Source organism: Phasianus colchicus, chromosome 2 (assembly GCF_987193195.1).
Source record: "Phasianus colchicus chromosome 2, bPhaCol1.hap1.1, whole genome shotgun sequence".
Lineage (NCBI taxonomy): Eukaryota > Metazoa > Chordata > Aves > Galliformes > Phasianidae > Phasianus > Phasianus colchicus.
The window spans coordinates 2,812,145-2,826,770 of NC_143437.1; the positions used below are offsets into that span (position 1 = coordinate 2,812,145).

A 14,626-nucleotide genomic window follows, 5' to 3' on the forward strand; every position below is an offset into this window, starting at 1 on the left:
TGCACAAAGGCTTGTGGCACTGCTTCAGGTGTAGTTTTTCTAGCATATTTCCATTTTATATATTCCACCTTTCCACCATATTTGGCAGCTCCTCTGCTGTGAGCTTAAGCACTGTGCAGCTGCCTTGTGAGTAGTTCAGCCCGCTCAGATGCTGCAGAGCTCAGGCTGGGAGTAGGGAAGCTGGCTACATAAGCTTAATTTTGTTCATGTCTGTTCTTGGCAGTATTGATCCCTTGGGATCCCCACCAAGCAGTCGATTTGTTGTAGGCCACTTGGTTGTGTTTTTTAAAGGAAAAGCTTTGGAGCTTCAGCCTCCTAACAGTTTCTGATGTTGGACATATGGGTAGGAGATGAAGTTTTGTGCAAGGAGCAAAACACTTTTGATGCTAGACCTGTGTCCTAAACTGATGTTGGGATGAGGCAAAAAACCTTTGATACAGCTGGTGGAAATTTTGGCACGTGTAGGCAATCTTTGCTAAATGTAGAGTGAGCAAAGCATCATTCAACTGAGGTACTGATGATCACCTTATTTTGGGGTAAAGGATAACTTGGTATTGTTGTAATATCTTCAGATGCTTGAGCAGATATCTGGAGAACTACACAAGCATTTAGCTGTGCATTGATTGCTGCTTGAAAAGTGTTGTCTTGAGGGTAGAAATGCAGATGCTTTGCAGGAGGTGGATTGTAATAACCACTCACTAAAGAGGCAGAGGAGTGGTTGGTGCTCGGTTACTGCACATTAGGATTTGAGCATCCTTTTACTGGATCCTACCTAAGTGCACAAAGTAGCTAAGCAGGATTCAAAAGTGAAACTTGAGCAACTCATCCACAGCTTGTTTCTTCAGCAAGCCACGCTGCAGCTGTCTAGTTGTAGTATTCATATGTGCATTGCCAATATTATAAATACATTGCAGCTCAGCAACGTTTACATGTAAAACTGCAGTATCCTAGACCTCTATGGATAGAGGAACAGTCAGTATTTATTACCCTTCAAGATGTGTAACAATTATATTCACTCAATGACAAATCTAAAATTGGGGTGTGCATAATACTTAATGATTAAGTACCAACGAGGAACAGATGGTGAGAGAGGACACAACTGGTTTGCAGCTTGCAGAGGTTTAACCATGAAGCCATTAAGCTATCACGTTCCCTTTTCTGATAGGTTTTGGTCAATGAAAAATTAAAGACGATCCTTGATTTTATATGAGGGCTCAGGCTGTAATTTGTGGCACTTCTAATATTTCAAAAACACTGAAGTTCTCTCTGTATATTCAGTGGTTTTCAACTGATGTGTTATTGGGATAGATGCTCTCGTCTGTTTTTATTGCTATTGAGATTAATGTATCTTGTCATAAGTAGGTTGCTCTTAAATGTAAAACTGCTTAAGGGTATCTTTTACTGCTCTGCTTCCTATTGACTTCTTGACAGATTTGCCCTATTTTGCTAGGCTATTTGCCACTGAAGCAGTTCAGTATCTCCACCCAATAAAGGGACCAGTTCAGAGTGTGTTGTGTTAAAAAAGCTCCCAGAGTAAACAGGGCAGTAGCCACAAGAACCTTCTGTTTTCTAAAACCTGACTTTTAATGCTCATCTTTGTAAAAGATCAATTTTAGAAATTATTTTAAAAATTATTTTATTGCTCATTACGTTCCCAACAGCACATGTGATTTCACTGGTGTTGGGCCAGGTGTATTCTAATAAGTGTTAGCATTTAGTATTATTAAAATTTATTACAGGCTTTTCTTAGCACTAACAGTTATTTAACACTGGTATAAATAACTTTTTATAACTGTAATAAATTGCAACAAAATATAAACAAATTTGAAGATGCACGCTCTTGAAAGCAATACAAACTCTGGGATTTATGTTTAGAATATAATCTTTCTGCTTGGAAAAACGTTGCATATTTTATTTCATTAGTCTCCCAGTTATTTCAAAATGCTTGATAGGAACATTAAAGTAACTCTGGCACGTAGCAGTCTGACAGAATACATCTATACTAACAATATATAATGGAAAGCCTAAGTAACATCATGCTGTGTTTTTGTGCTTTGAAAGGAGCAAGTTAAGGAATTAATACTCCAGCTGCCTCTCCGAGAAGAAGAGCTATATTGACTAAACGAAGATGATGTAAAATGGTGTTTTGTAGTTCAAGAAGATCAGTGAGTTTTAAAGTTGGTGGTTTCTAGATAGCAGGTTCTGGTTGTTGGTAATGGGAAGGAGGAGGGGCCTCATCAGTTCTTCTGGTGACAGCGTTCAGTGCAGATAGTGATCTGTCAGTGCCCTTCTTGGGTGTCCATTGTGCTTTGAAAGTCACAACTGCCAGTTGGGCCATGTTCTGAAAGCCAGAATTTTCCTCATGTTTAATGCTGTGGATTTTAAAAACAATGAATGAAACTTTTTTGATCTCCAATAGTATGATTTTTTTATCAAAAAAGAAGCCAGGTATTTTCATAAAGCATAAGGAGCGTGTCAGCCATTAAGTTGGTGCTGAGAGATGAAGATGTGCATCATGTGAAGGAGAGGGACATAGGGGTGTTGGAAACAAACCCAAAGGAATGCTGCTTGATTTGCAACAGCAGTGTAAGTGAGTAAGTCAGAAAATCTTTGGCACTCACTGACATTAACTTCGACACAAGATTAACACCGTGCGATTTCTGATCATCTTTGTCCAGGCTTAACTTGTCAGAGTTGATCCATACATTGCTGGATTTGTAAGGATTAAGGTGGAGAAGATGAAACATAAGAATCATTTTGTTGTTCTACCGTTGACAAACTATCTGCTGATGTTCTAATAATGCTCAGATTAGAATATGATAGGATATGGTGTGAGGGATGAGCAGGTATTTCTGTGCAGGAGAATTCAGGAGCTGGGGCCAGGTATGATGACTCTGTAGGTCCTGACCATGCCTGAGTGTTCTATTTCAAAAGTGTGTTTTCATATCCTCCAATAAAACAGGAAGCACACTTGCCATGTCTGCAGTGTGTGTAAATCCCAGCAGTGAAATATTATATTGCAAAACAAAAAGGTAGCAGGATTGATGCAGGAGTGCAGCAAAGCACCTGCATCTTAAGAAGTCTTAGGCTCTGGTTGTGTTTTTCTTCCTCCCGGTGGATAGCTGCAATACTGATTGATTTTTTCTTTCTGCTGCTGTTCAGTAATTTGTTTGCATGTTCATTTCCCATTTGTAGTTTTGGGATAGACTTAATTAATTTGCCTTACAAGTTTGTAAAGTTTGAGGTTTGCGTAACAGCCTGAGCTTTTCACATCTATATTTTGAATTTGTGTGACTGCACATGAATTTTAGTGGTGTTACTAAAGATTATGCCATTATGATATCCAGGAAGCACTGGTTCCCTCTGTTAAGGATTCTCTGAAGGGAGACTCAGTTAAAATGTGTGGCATTAGAAGCGCAGCTGAAGATGATGCTAAAGCCTGGAGGTAATCCGATAGTCTTTAAGATTAAAGGTGAAGATTAAAGAACCAAATCGGCCTTTTGAAGATATGAATGCAGGAATAGGAGATTCCAGTTGATCTCTGTATTCCATCATGCCAGCAAGGTTTATCCTGGATTTTCTCTTCTGGTTTTAACAAGTCTGAATGAATTCAGTTTAGAAAGGAGTTCAGTTCTGCACATCTGTAAAGCATAATCTTTTTTAGCCCATTTGTTTCCTTTAGTAGCTTCAGGTGGACTCAATGAATAAACCCGGAATGACACAGTTGCATAGTAGCATAGTTTTGGTAGTATATTCTATGGCATACTTTGTTTGTAGCCTTTTTTAGAACGTGGTGATGAGCATTTAGTAGTGAAGCAATTACCCTGTGTAAATCTGTGTCTGAATTTTTATAGATTTCTGTATACAAGAAAATAGCAGTAGTGTTTATGTAGTGTTTTCTGTCCTAAGAATGCCTGTGTTTCAGAGGTGTGTTTTAAATAAGATCCAACTTGCTTTTTGTAGCAGTGTTTTTATGTTATTTGTGTCCATGCTTACAAGTTGGGAGATGCTGATAGCAATTAACTGAAGAAGAGGCGTAAATACACATTTAAAAAAAATAAATTGCTTTAAAAAAAAAAAAAGTCAAGAAAACAGTAAAAGGTAAGTAAGGATTTTATTTAGTAACTTAAATTTAAATGAAAAATATGTAAATTCAGTCTATTGACAGACCAGTACCAAAAACATGTGAAACTACTGAGTGAACAACTGCATCAAAACCAGTCGTATTAATGTGCTCAGGGCAGTGGAGGGATCAGCCCACTTGGTTTTGTTGGTTGCTTGCACTGACACGCTGCAGTTGAATGTACCTGTATGTGTGCATGAATCCCACACGTACCAGTGATCTTATAGACGTGGTATCACAGACTGTTCAGATGTAGTTTCTTTATATAGGATGGACATCAACTCTGTGTGATGCACATTCTTCCCCTGGTCTCCTCTGCACAGCGTTCAGTTTGCAGCAGTAGCACCTGATATTCAGGTTCAGGTCTTTGGTTCCTGCAGGATGCCTGGTGTGCTGCTCTTACCCACTGCACCCAGGGCTCTCAGGAGCTCTTCAGGAATGCTCTGTGTGAAGGATGTACCAGGGGTCAGCCTTTGCTCCTAGGTAACTAGTGATTGATAGGGTGAGAGGTGATGGCCTTACGTTGCACCAGAGGAAGTTCAGGTTGGATATTAGGAAAAACTGCCCTTCAGAAAGAGTGGTAAGGTGATGTAATGGGCTGCCCAGGGTGCAGTGGGGTCACTGTCCCTGGAGGTGTTTGAGAAGCACGGAGATGTGGCACTGAAGGATGTGGGCTGGTGGTTGGACTGGATCATGGAGATCTTTTCAACCTTAATGATTTGATGATTCTGTGATCACCTTGTGAAAAACTAAAGTGCAGAGCTGCCCTGAGGTGTGATCATAGCAACTGCAGGATCAGCTGTGCTCTGTGTAAAATGACTTCTCCTGTAGACAGCACTTGTCTTTAAAGAAGCAAAGAATCTATTTCTCTCTTGCTAGTGTTTGGCTGTATTCCCTGCAGCATTCAGCTCTTTTCTGCTTTAGAGAAGGTTACTCCTCTTTCTGTGTTTGACTCCCAAATATAACCCTTTGCCCGTGCATTTATTGTTTTACTGCTATCTGACCACTTTTGCACTTTCTCAGAATCATGCTCAATTGTCATAGCATTCTTTGAAGTGTTTTTTTGTTCCCCCCAGTTTGTGCCGATGGCAGCTCTGGTATTCCATTGTCTAAATCATTAATGACTGTGTTGAATAAAAGCAGACCCAGCAGACACATGGCCCTGCAGGAGCCTCCAGTGAGAAGCTGGTAGTTTGGTTGAGTGCAGCATTCCAGCTAGCTGCACACTCATCTTACAGTAATATTATTGAACAGTGCAATAATATCATTAAATAACACAAGTTGCATTGTGTGGCTGCATCAAGTATCTGTAAAAGTTCACGTTGGCTATCTCTGAGCAATTCTGAGCCTTCTGCAGGGCGTTGTGTTGCACTGATTCTGCATTGCTTTCCTTGGAAAAATCACAATGACTGTTGGTTACACTCTCTTGTATGTGGTTAATAACATGGTATGTTACGAGGTATTGAAAAAGAATGATTCATCTGCATTTTCTCAGACCCTTAAAACTTTTGGAAGGAAAAAGGGATTGATTTCCTCTCTGAAGCAGAGATAAACCAGAGAAAAATCTGGTAGCACGTGAGAACACAAGACAAAAACTCATTAGTATCCCTTTGTTGACAGATTTCAGCTATCTGTAAATAAGTTTAAAGTAATTTAGTGTGTGTTAATATGCTGTGTTTCATATTCCATATTGTTCTAAAAGTTAAAAAGCTTCATTCTGATTCTGTGCCTCGTGGTAGTGAAATAACATTGTATAGCTTTTTAGTTCAGACAGTGGTTAACGCAGCTAGTCTGAATTCTGTTACTCATAATTGTCTGCACGATCAAGAATAATTACTAATGTCTGCAGTGTGTGCTGGAATATTTACATTACATCCCTGTTCTGCTTTCTGTATTCCATAGGGATGGGGCTGCTTATAGAGAAGTGCAAATCCTTGCCTGTCAATCACAATAACTTCCTATATTCATTCTCTTGTAGCTGCGATGGATGCTCCAAATTACATTCTGCATTATTAGATGTGCTTAAAGATTAATTTTCATTGTGTTTATTTTTTTTTAATTTTTTATTTCTTGCAGTAATCCGAAGTCCACGAATCGGAATGTAAACAAGAGAGTCAACAATGATGAATCACTAAGGATTCAGAACTTGTGTATTTTGGTGAAGAAAATAAAATATTTCTACCAGGTCAGTAATTGTTTCTTACAGTAACTTTTGCCTGAAGTTCTTTCTGAGCATTCTTTTTCATTACCTTTAAAAGTAATAAAAATAAGAGCAATATTTTGTGAAAACAGTGTAATTAGTTAGCTGTTTATAAATCTGGTCACAATTCTTCATCACCTGTTTCACAGCTGAAGGAGGAGTCCAAAGCACTTGTTTGTGAAAGATGTTCTGTTTTATATAGTAAATATTCTGCATCTTTGCTCACTTAGCACCTTAAGCTGTGTCTGTTGATATTTTCTGAATTGAGACAAGTTCTGTGCCTGAGATAAATGGCTGTATGTGCATTTAGTTGACTAAGCAACATTTTTGTAAGAACAGTGCATCTGTGTGTTTAGAATTCATTTGATTTTTATTAGGAAAAATAAAAACCTAACAGGAATGAGCAGTAAACATTGTGATGAGCTGTAGAATAGTTACTGAATTTTTGTGTGTTCATCTTGTGCAAAAGGTAAGAGTTAATACTATGCTTTCTGCTTTGAGTTGGTGGCACATGGACAGGCTATAGCAGGATGCTGTGGATACCACCAGCATACTTCACAGTGTGTATTTTTGTCTCCTCCCACTTCCTCGGAATGCTCTGGCAAGCAGGAAAGCCCAGATGTGGGAGGAAATCTCAGTTATCTGCCTCTAACTTCATCACTGCAGTATCTGTGCTTTTGTAAGCTTTTTCTCATGTGTGTACACATACACACTTTATTCTTAAAAACTCCAAAATATAGTGAGAATTCCCAGCTGATGCTTGCTGCAGCGATACATGGCAGCTACTGCATGTGGTTTAGGTGCTGCTGGCTTATACTCAGGCATTTCCATTTCCTGATGGTAGTTGTTTGCAGACAGGTATTAGTGCTACAGGTAACAAGTGCAACACTAGACACACCAGTGACAGAAATGATCTTTACCTGAAAATAAAGCAATCCTTGTGCTTCTTGTGCATGGTGCTGTTCCACCAGAAGCATGAGGCCAAACTGCTTCCATTTCACTGATCCGTCTCGGTGTGATTCAGGATTTTGAATGTTGATCCAAGCCTTTGTCTTAGAAATAACATACAATAGCTGTTTTTTGGTTTTTTTTTTTTTGTTTGTCTTTTTCTTAAAGTATTCTTCTTCAATAAATGTTTGATTCAGTCATCATGCCTTTAATGGTTCGAATCTGTCAACTGCTCTAGAAGTGCAAGCTGTATAAAACTGCTTGTGCCTTTTTTTCCCCTTTTGCTTGCCTGTCTCCCACATTTCTGATCTAGTGAGATGCCAGTCCCTCAATACAGTACAAGTGAGGGAACCTGCAAACATCAAAGGTCTGGCATTTTAGTAGGGGGTAAAGATATTTAGTAGCCAAATTGCAGCATTTGTTCAAATTTACTCTTCGTGGTTGGTTGGTTTGGAGGGAAATGTTAGAAGATGGGTTGTAGGTACCCAACCATTGATCATTTCTATTTATCTACTTCCTAGTTTGATGCTGCAGCATGAAAACCCTGCAGAGGCCCCGTATGCACATCCCCTGGCAGGATCCTGAGGCACTAATCAGACTGATCTTTAATTCAATGTTAGTGTGGCTAACAGCATGCTGCAGTGTGGCTGCTTCCAGCAGTCTGCCAGCCCTACCTGCCTCCTTTGTGGTCATTCTCTGATTTGCCAGCTTTGCTGGGCTATATGGAAGCCTGTCTTTCCTATTTCCCAGTCTCTGCAGGTCAGATCCTTTCCTCTTAATGTAGAGCAGGCTTCTCAGAAACAGATTGTATTTGTTTGCTAATTTCTTAAAGAAGGGGGAATTTGACATGGTGGTGCAGTAAGAAGCAGCAAGAAGTGTGGCACTCTGCTGTGTACCAACAAATTTCCTTCCTGTCTGTTCCAGCTCTAATGAGCCTGCTCAGGATTTCAATCCTGCAGAGATGTTCTGTAATGGTCACGTACTGCACTTCCTCCATTACACTCCTGAGTAGACATGTGTCACATCCCAGGCAATGGCTTGAGCGTTAAGCTCATGGGTAAATGCTGCTTCCCTTTTCTCTTCAGTACTGACATATGCTCATGCACAACTTCTGGGAAGGTGATGAACAAGTTTGCAAGCCCTGTGACCTCAGCGTAGGCCACACTTGTTGAGGGTGTCCAAGTATAAGGGTAGCAGGCTGTTGTGCAGTACACGTGGTGCAGATGTCAGGGAAAGGGCAGGAAGGACCAATGAAGGAAAACAAGCTAAATGGACTGCTGGGCATTGTTAAGCACAGGATTATCTGTGCAGTGTGTGAGTGCTGGTGCAGCATCCTCAGGTGTGGGATGTCAGAGCAGTGTGAGTGTGACCATATAGCTCCACAAAACCACAGCACAGTGAGATAAGCAGTTAAGCTTCTCCTGTTTGCAGTATAGGATGTTGTCATTGCAGTTGTAGGATTGAGCCTTTGGGCCTCATTAAGTGATAATATTTTATTATAATATTATTTTGCCTGTGGACTGCCACAGTAAGTAAGCAATGAGTTGGAATTGATTTTTACATAAATTAAGACATAAAATGTTCAAGTGTACAAGTGTATGTTGCAAATGTACCTGCTTTAAAATGTATCTCTTTAAAAATTCAGAAAAAAATCAAAAATATCTGCCTCAAAAAAGTAGAAAAAAGTTTCTTACTGTTATGTACATGATTTTGCATCTTTAAACTTTTTCTGTTTTTTGACAGCCAGTTTGATATCACTAATATTGCCAAAGCCAAGTTGAATTTGATTTTCAGTACTTCTGATTAAAAAAATACATGTTTGCACATGCAAACACACCCTTTCACAGGAAGGAGTTCATTTTATGTGATTTGAAAAGTAATACATGTTTCAGTACCCTATGTATTTCTACACTATTCTTTCCAGCTGAAACCTACAGAATTCTGTTTCTGTCCCAAATTCTTGTTTTGTCATGGCTGTATCTTTAATAAGATAGCCTGGTGACAACATTCACTGAGGTTTTTTTCACTATGTACTGGAAAGCCACATGGCACAAAGGGTTGTTAATGATGGTTGATGTATTTTCTGAATTAAAAATGTCATGTGAGCTTAAAAAAAACATGTTTTTTTAATCCCTTTTTCCAGTTTACTTCTATTGCTTGAAGTTTCTGTTCAGTGTAGCATTTGGACCTAGACTACCAGTGCATTTATTTACCTGGGCACAGAATGGGGGCAGTGATGGCCAGGAGAACCTTTCAAGTTATCTCCCTTTCTTTGTTACTCTCATCCTCTGTTCTTGCTCAAACAACAAGCAGTTCCTTTTAAGTGTGTGTAAATTGAATGTGAACAAATTATTTGATTTATACAAAACTGAAACAAAGATTAAATTAGAAAACAGTGCAGTCCATTAAGATATCTGGATTACAGCTTTCCAGTCTGGCTGCCCAGGCATCACTGGGCTGTCAATAGGCATTGCTGTGGGCTGCAGCAGGAATCACAATATCTCAAACTCCATCTGCATATATCCACACAGATCACTTGTAAAGCTTCCTGTATCCGAGGTCATGAGGATAATTCCAGAAAGAGGGTTGTTTAATGCCAGGATTTGTTTGGGATTTGAAGACTGTTGGTTTTGTTCCCTCTCAAACCTAGTGCAGCCCAGCAGCTGGTGTTTTCCTGCAGCCTTGTGTGTGGGTTAGCAAGGCAGCATAGCAAACTCAGCTTTAAAAAAGGGGGGGGGGTGCTTCAGTTCCTGTCACCTGGGGAATTACCCAAAGCAGAGAAGCAAGTGCTTAATGGATGCATTGGTATTGAGCCTTGGGGGCTTCTCATCTGAGTGGTTCAGGCAGCCCTCTGAACAGGCATCGTGTTTGGTGTGTGTTCTGAATGGAATGCCTTGGAATTGGGAGTAATGGAAAATATTCACTGTACTGCCATACAGTAATGTATATTACGTGGGAATAAGATACAGATTTTTTTTTTTTCATTTTTAGTTTCAGGTTATTGTAACTTTTTGTTGTGAAATTGTCTGTGTGTGTTTATTGCACGTGGTTTTTATAAAATCTGTGAGATGCATTCTCTCAACATAGCAAATAATTGCACTGAGGTGTTGCTAATGTACTTGTCCAAAAAGCAGCACTGACATTCAAAAAAAACCATTCATTAGATTATAAGGACCCTTAGATCCTGTGCCATTTAGTTCTGCTCTGTAATTACAAATGCATCTTCTCATTTGTTTTACTGTGGAAAAACAAAAAGCATCACTCCAGAGCTGCTGATATGATTGCATCTGTGAATAAACATCTGGGAATAGGAGGAAGACTATTCTGCTTGGGAAGAATTAGGCTCTGTCTAGACTGGGGATTTGACCTGATTACAGCCATTTACTGGCTGACAGTCACTATCCATTGATACAATCTGTGGAATAGATGGGCAAAGCTGCTGTGTGAGCGTGGGACTTACCAAACTAAAACTCTGTTTGATCAGACAAATAGGATTTTCTGCCTTCGTATTCAGGATTGCCACAGCATAAATGCATCAGAAAAGCTGTAACTTCTGTATTTAGGTTTTAAGGCTGTGGTTGTAAATTCAGGGAAGTTCATCTTCCGTTGTTTAGTTGAAACTTAGAGCAAATAAACATAACCTAGTCAGAGAAACATAAACACTAATAATTACAAGGAATTTTGCTGCATTCTAAGGCACAAAAACAATAAACCACCTCCTTACCACAAGGGGATTTCACTGTTTTGAGGTGATCTTGCAAACCAACAAAACAAGGCTTGTGTAGCAGAAATTCACAGTTGTAATCTTTCTGTTTAGAGTACAAATAAGTAAGTATTGTATGTGTATATATTAAGATGTGCATAATTTAGAACTACTTGCAGAATACTAATTTCATCTTAGTGCTGGGTAGTGTTTGATATTTTTGTTCAATACATGCAACTTTGAAAATATTTTGACTTTTATAGGAGTGTTTGCAGCAGCTGATCTTGATGGCTTTGCCGAATGTGTTAATAATCGGCAGAAATCCTCTTTCTGGTAAGTTTATTTCTAACAAAGATGAAAATTGATATCAGTATAACTTGTTATTTCACTGGAAATATTCTTCACATATAAATAGCTGCTGTTAGTGGCTATTCTACTGAGTAACACTTTCTTTATTCACACCAAAGGTTCATACTCGACAAAAATGTGTTCATTTCAAACCTCAACATTGACTTCACACTGACGTGCATTTTCCAGCAGCCAGTGAGCCAATGATAGGACAAAATACACATTTCATGTATTCCCAGCTAGGATGTTTTCAGCTGCCTTTACCTAAGCCACCCTTGAGAAAATGGGTGGTTTGGTGCATCTCACTTGGTCCAAAACCTAATCCTTGGTTTTATTTTTTCCTTCCTCCAAACTCTCTTGCATCGTTGCCTGAAAAATGTTGCAGTTACCTTATTTTCTCCCCTGAACTGACGCTGTCTTCTCCATGCTCCTACCTTCTTTGCTTCCAGCTCTGAGAGTTGAAATTTTCAGACCGAGAAAATTAGCCTGTATGGACCCAGCTGACTATCCACAGCTACTTGGGAATCTCTGCACCATGCTCTCAATTCCAGAAGCACGGAGCAGATACACCTGGCCTGCATGGAGCCACTATGGATTGGGCAGAATTAATTTACTTGGGTCTAATGTGTCCCAGGTGTTCTACTTGTGATGTTCTAGCACCTCAGCAGAGAGGTTAGGAACTGCTCTAACAGGCTGTGTAGCTTCCCCTGGCTTTTCTTCCTCTTTTTTTTTTTGGGTCTTACATGCCATGCATCAGTGTATGTGAGACAAGAAGAACCATCTGCGTTAGCTCTCATTTCAATTCCAGGGTTCATAACACTGATACTTTCCATATCCCATCTGCATATATACCATTTATGTAGATATCTTGATTTAATTTTCTTGAGTTTTACTTTTGGCTCTTGATGATTGCTGCTTTTGCTTCTGAGGTCATGGCGTTTTAAGTTTTTGTATGTGTAGGTATTGTAATCTGTCACATGCACTGTAAAGTGTGAACGTGGTCACTTTTGTTCCAACACTGTGTTTTTATACTTTGATTCCAGACATTCCTAAGGTTTTTTAAAAGAATCCATGGATTTGCCTAAAAATCAGATTTAGTGGAAAAGCAGATTTAAAAAACCAAATGGGTCGTAATGTTATTTTTGTAGTGATGGTTTTTTATTCTCTTTAAGATAGTGAGACAAAGTACATCTTAAGGGTGTTATGTACCTTAGTAGGAAATTCTAATAAAAATGCAGTATGAAAAGCCACAGAGAAAATTTAATATTTGGATATATACACAGAAGCCTATGCTTAAGTGCTTAATAAGGAAGCTTCTTCCTTTTGTGGGACCACAGCTTTTGTGGTTTGGCATCTGGAACCTCTGGTAATACATGTATTGCTCTCTTCTGGAGAAGTTATTGTATCTGAGAGAAAATGCAGACTTTACTGTAGCTTAGCCCAGGGATTAAAAACCATTCTGGTATACAGACGAGATTCTTGAAGATGTTTCAGATTCCTGCTGAAGTTGGTTACAGACCTGGATCTGAAATTGGTTTCCTCCAAAAGGCTTCTCCTTTTCATGCCCTTTTAAATACTGCTCTTATGGTTCTCTTGAAGAGGACCTCATCCCTTATATAGGGAGTTTAAAGCCTTTTTCTTGGTGGAGGAGGGGTTTGGGGGAGGGCAATGTAGCAAAATGAAACCTCAGTGACCTTTAGAGAGACATGCTTTGTAAATTTGATTGCATGAAGGCAGTCTTGCACAGCAAAAGTAGATTCTCTGATAGTGAGTAGGATTTCAGCCTGTAAGGCTTACGCTGCAGCTGTGGTTTCTCTTTGGAATGTATCCCAGTTTTTCCCACTTGCAGTGCTTTGCACATAAGAAGTGATTGATGAATAGAGAAATTCCTGAAGATGACGATTTGAAGAAGGTGAGAGCAGATGAGATTTCAGGAAAAGAAACATGTTTGGTTGTAGCAGAAGCAGTTGGTTAATAAGGGAAAATGCAGGTAGAATTCTGGATTTGAACTTTGGTTTAAAAGAGATCATCAGTGACTTTATGATAAAGAAACATTTTGGTTATGCTAATTGACAGGAGGCCAGTTTGAGGAAAAAACTGGATGGAAAGAGTGCAGGCTGTGGTTGTAAATGTTGAATTAAAGAGGAAAAGGATAAAGGAGATGATGAAGAGGCAAATATTCTTTAAATGGGGGAAGGGAAGAGATTAAAATCACTTAATAGTTCTGAGGTAGCAAGGCAGAGGATGGTGGGATGATGGAAGGCTACAGAGAATGTGAAAATTCAGGGATAAGACGGAGCTCAGGGAAGATCAGTGGATGGGATGAGGGGCCAAGTTTGAGAAGTACATTGGAGGGGTTGGTACAGAGGCTTCAGTGATCTACTTCTGTATCTGTGGTGGAGTGAAAGAAAGAAAAACAGAGGGGACAGTCTGTAGTCATGAGAAGCTAAGGTTGTTCAGTATTTTGCCATGTTCCATCAGGGAATGTAGGGAAAAGGCATGAGAACAATATCCAGGTAGGTCCTTAAGAGCATCAGTCAGATGCTGAACCACTGTGCAGGTGAGTGCTCCAGAGGATTTTTGAGTTTATTAGAGTAAGTAAATTTCCAGTGCAAGACAGTGGAGTGGATTCATTCTCTTACAATATTCTATATAATCTGTGGTGGTTAAAATAGACACCCAGGTGGAATTGTCCTTCTCTAGCTGAGGTGACATGCTTCTCTTGAAATGTATTCATTGATGTCTTCTGTTAACGTGTAAGAGACTTCAGCTCAAGTTTTTGGGATGCAGGAAATCTACATAACGATGAACAATCTCCCTCTTGAGTTTGTGGTTTGAAAAATCACAGTGATACCTGTCAGTGGGGGTTGTACTGCTCTCCCTCTCAGAGAAGCAGGTTGAACCAGTGTTGAAAAAGGCACTCTACTTAATATTGCACAAAAAAGTACTGGAAGTGGGTCTCTTCCCAGTTTTGCACCTTTTCTTTTTGTTTTTCTAATTTCTTTTTAATGTTGTCTTTTTGATCAAGATTACCTTGTTTAGTTTTTTAAGGATTTTAAATTTGGTTCACTTATCAAATACTTCAGTGGATAAAAGCAAAGGCTGATTTTTCAAGCAGTTGTAATCACTCAATTACATCTTTCTTTTATGGGAGTTTATCCAAAGTAGATCAAAGCAGTTGTCCAATGTAAAGGAAGTGCGTGGTCTGTGCTATTCAAAAAGATGATTTTGGATTCCTATTAGATGCTTATCATCATCTCAAGGTCATCAGAGGTCATTTGTGATTACTAACTGAATCCATTAA

The 14,626-nt window shown here is 39.2% G+C and overlaps 1 protein-coding gene across 16 annotated transcripts in view; it reads left to right on the forward strand.

Moving 5' to 3' along the window:
• CCDC88A (coiled-coil and HOOK domain protein 88A) overlaps positions 1 to 14,626 on the forward strand; it is a 75,608-nt gene that overhangs the window by 11,071 nt on the left and 49,911 nt on the right. For all 16 annotated transcript variants that reach the window (XM_031597863.2, XM_031597864.2, XM_090134529.1 and 13 more), the window contains exons 3-4: positions 6,200 to 6,308; positions 11,238 to 11,307. In XM_031597863.2, coding sequence (XP_031453723.2) covers positions 6,200 to 6,308; positions 11,238 to 11,307 — 179 coding nt within the window. The remainder of the gene's footprint in view (positions 1 to 6,199; positions 6,309 to 11,237; positions 11,308 to 14,626) is intronic.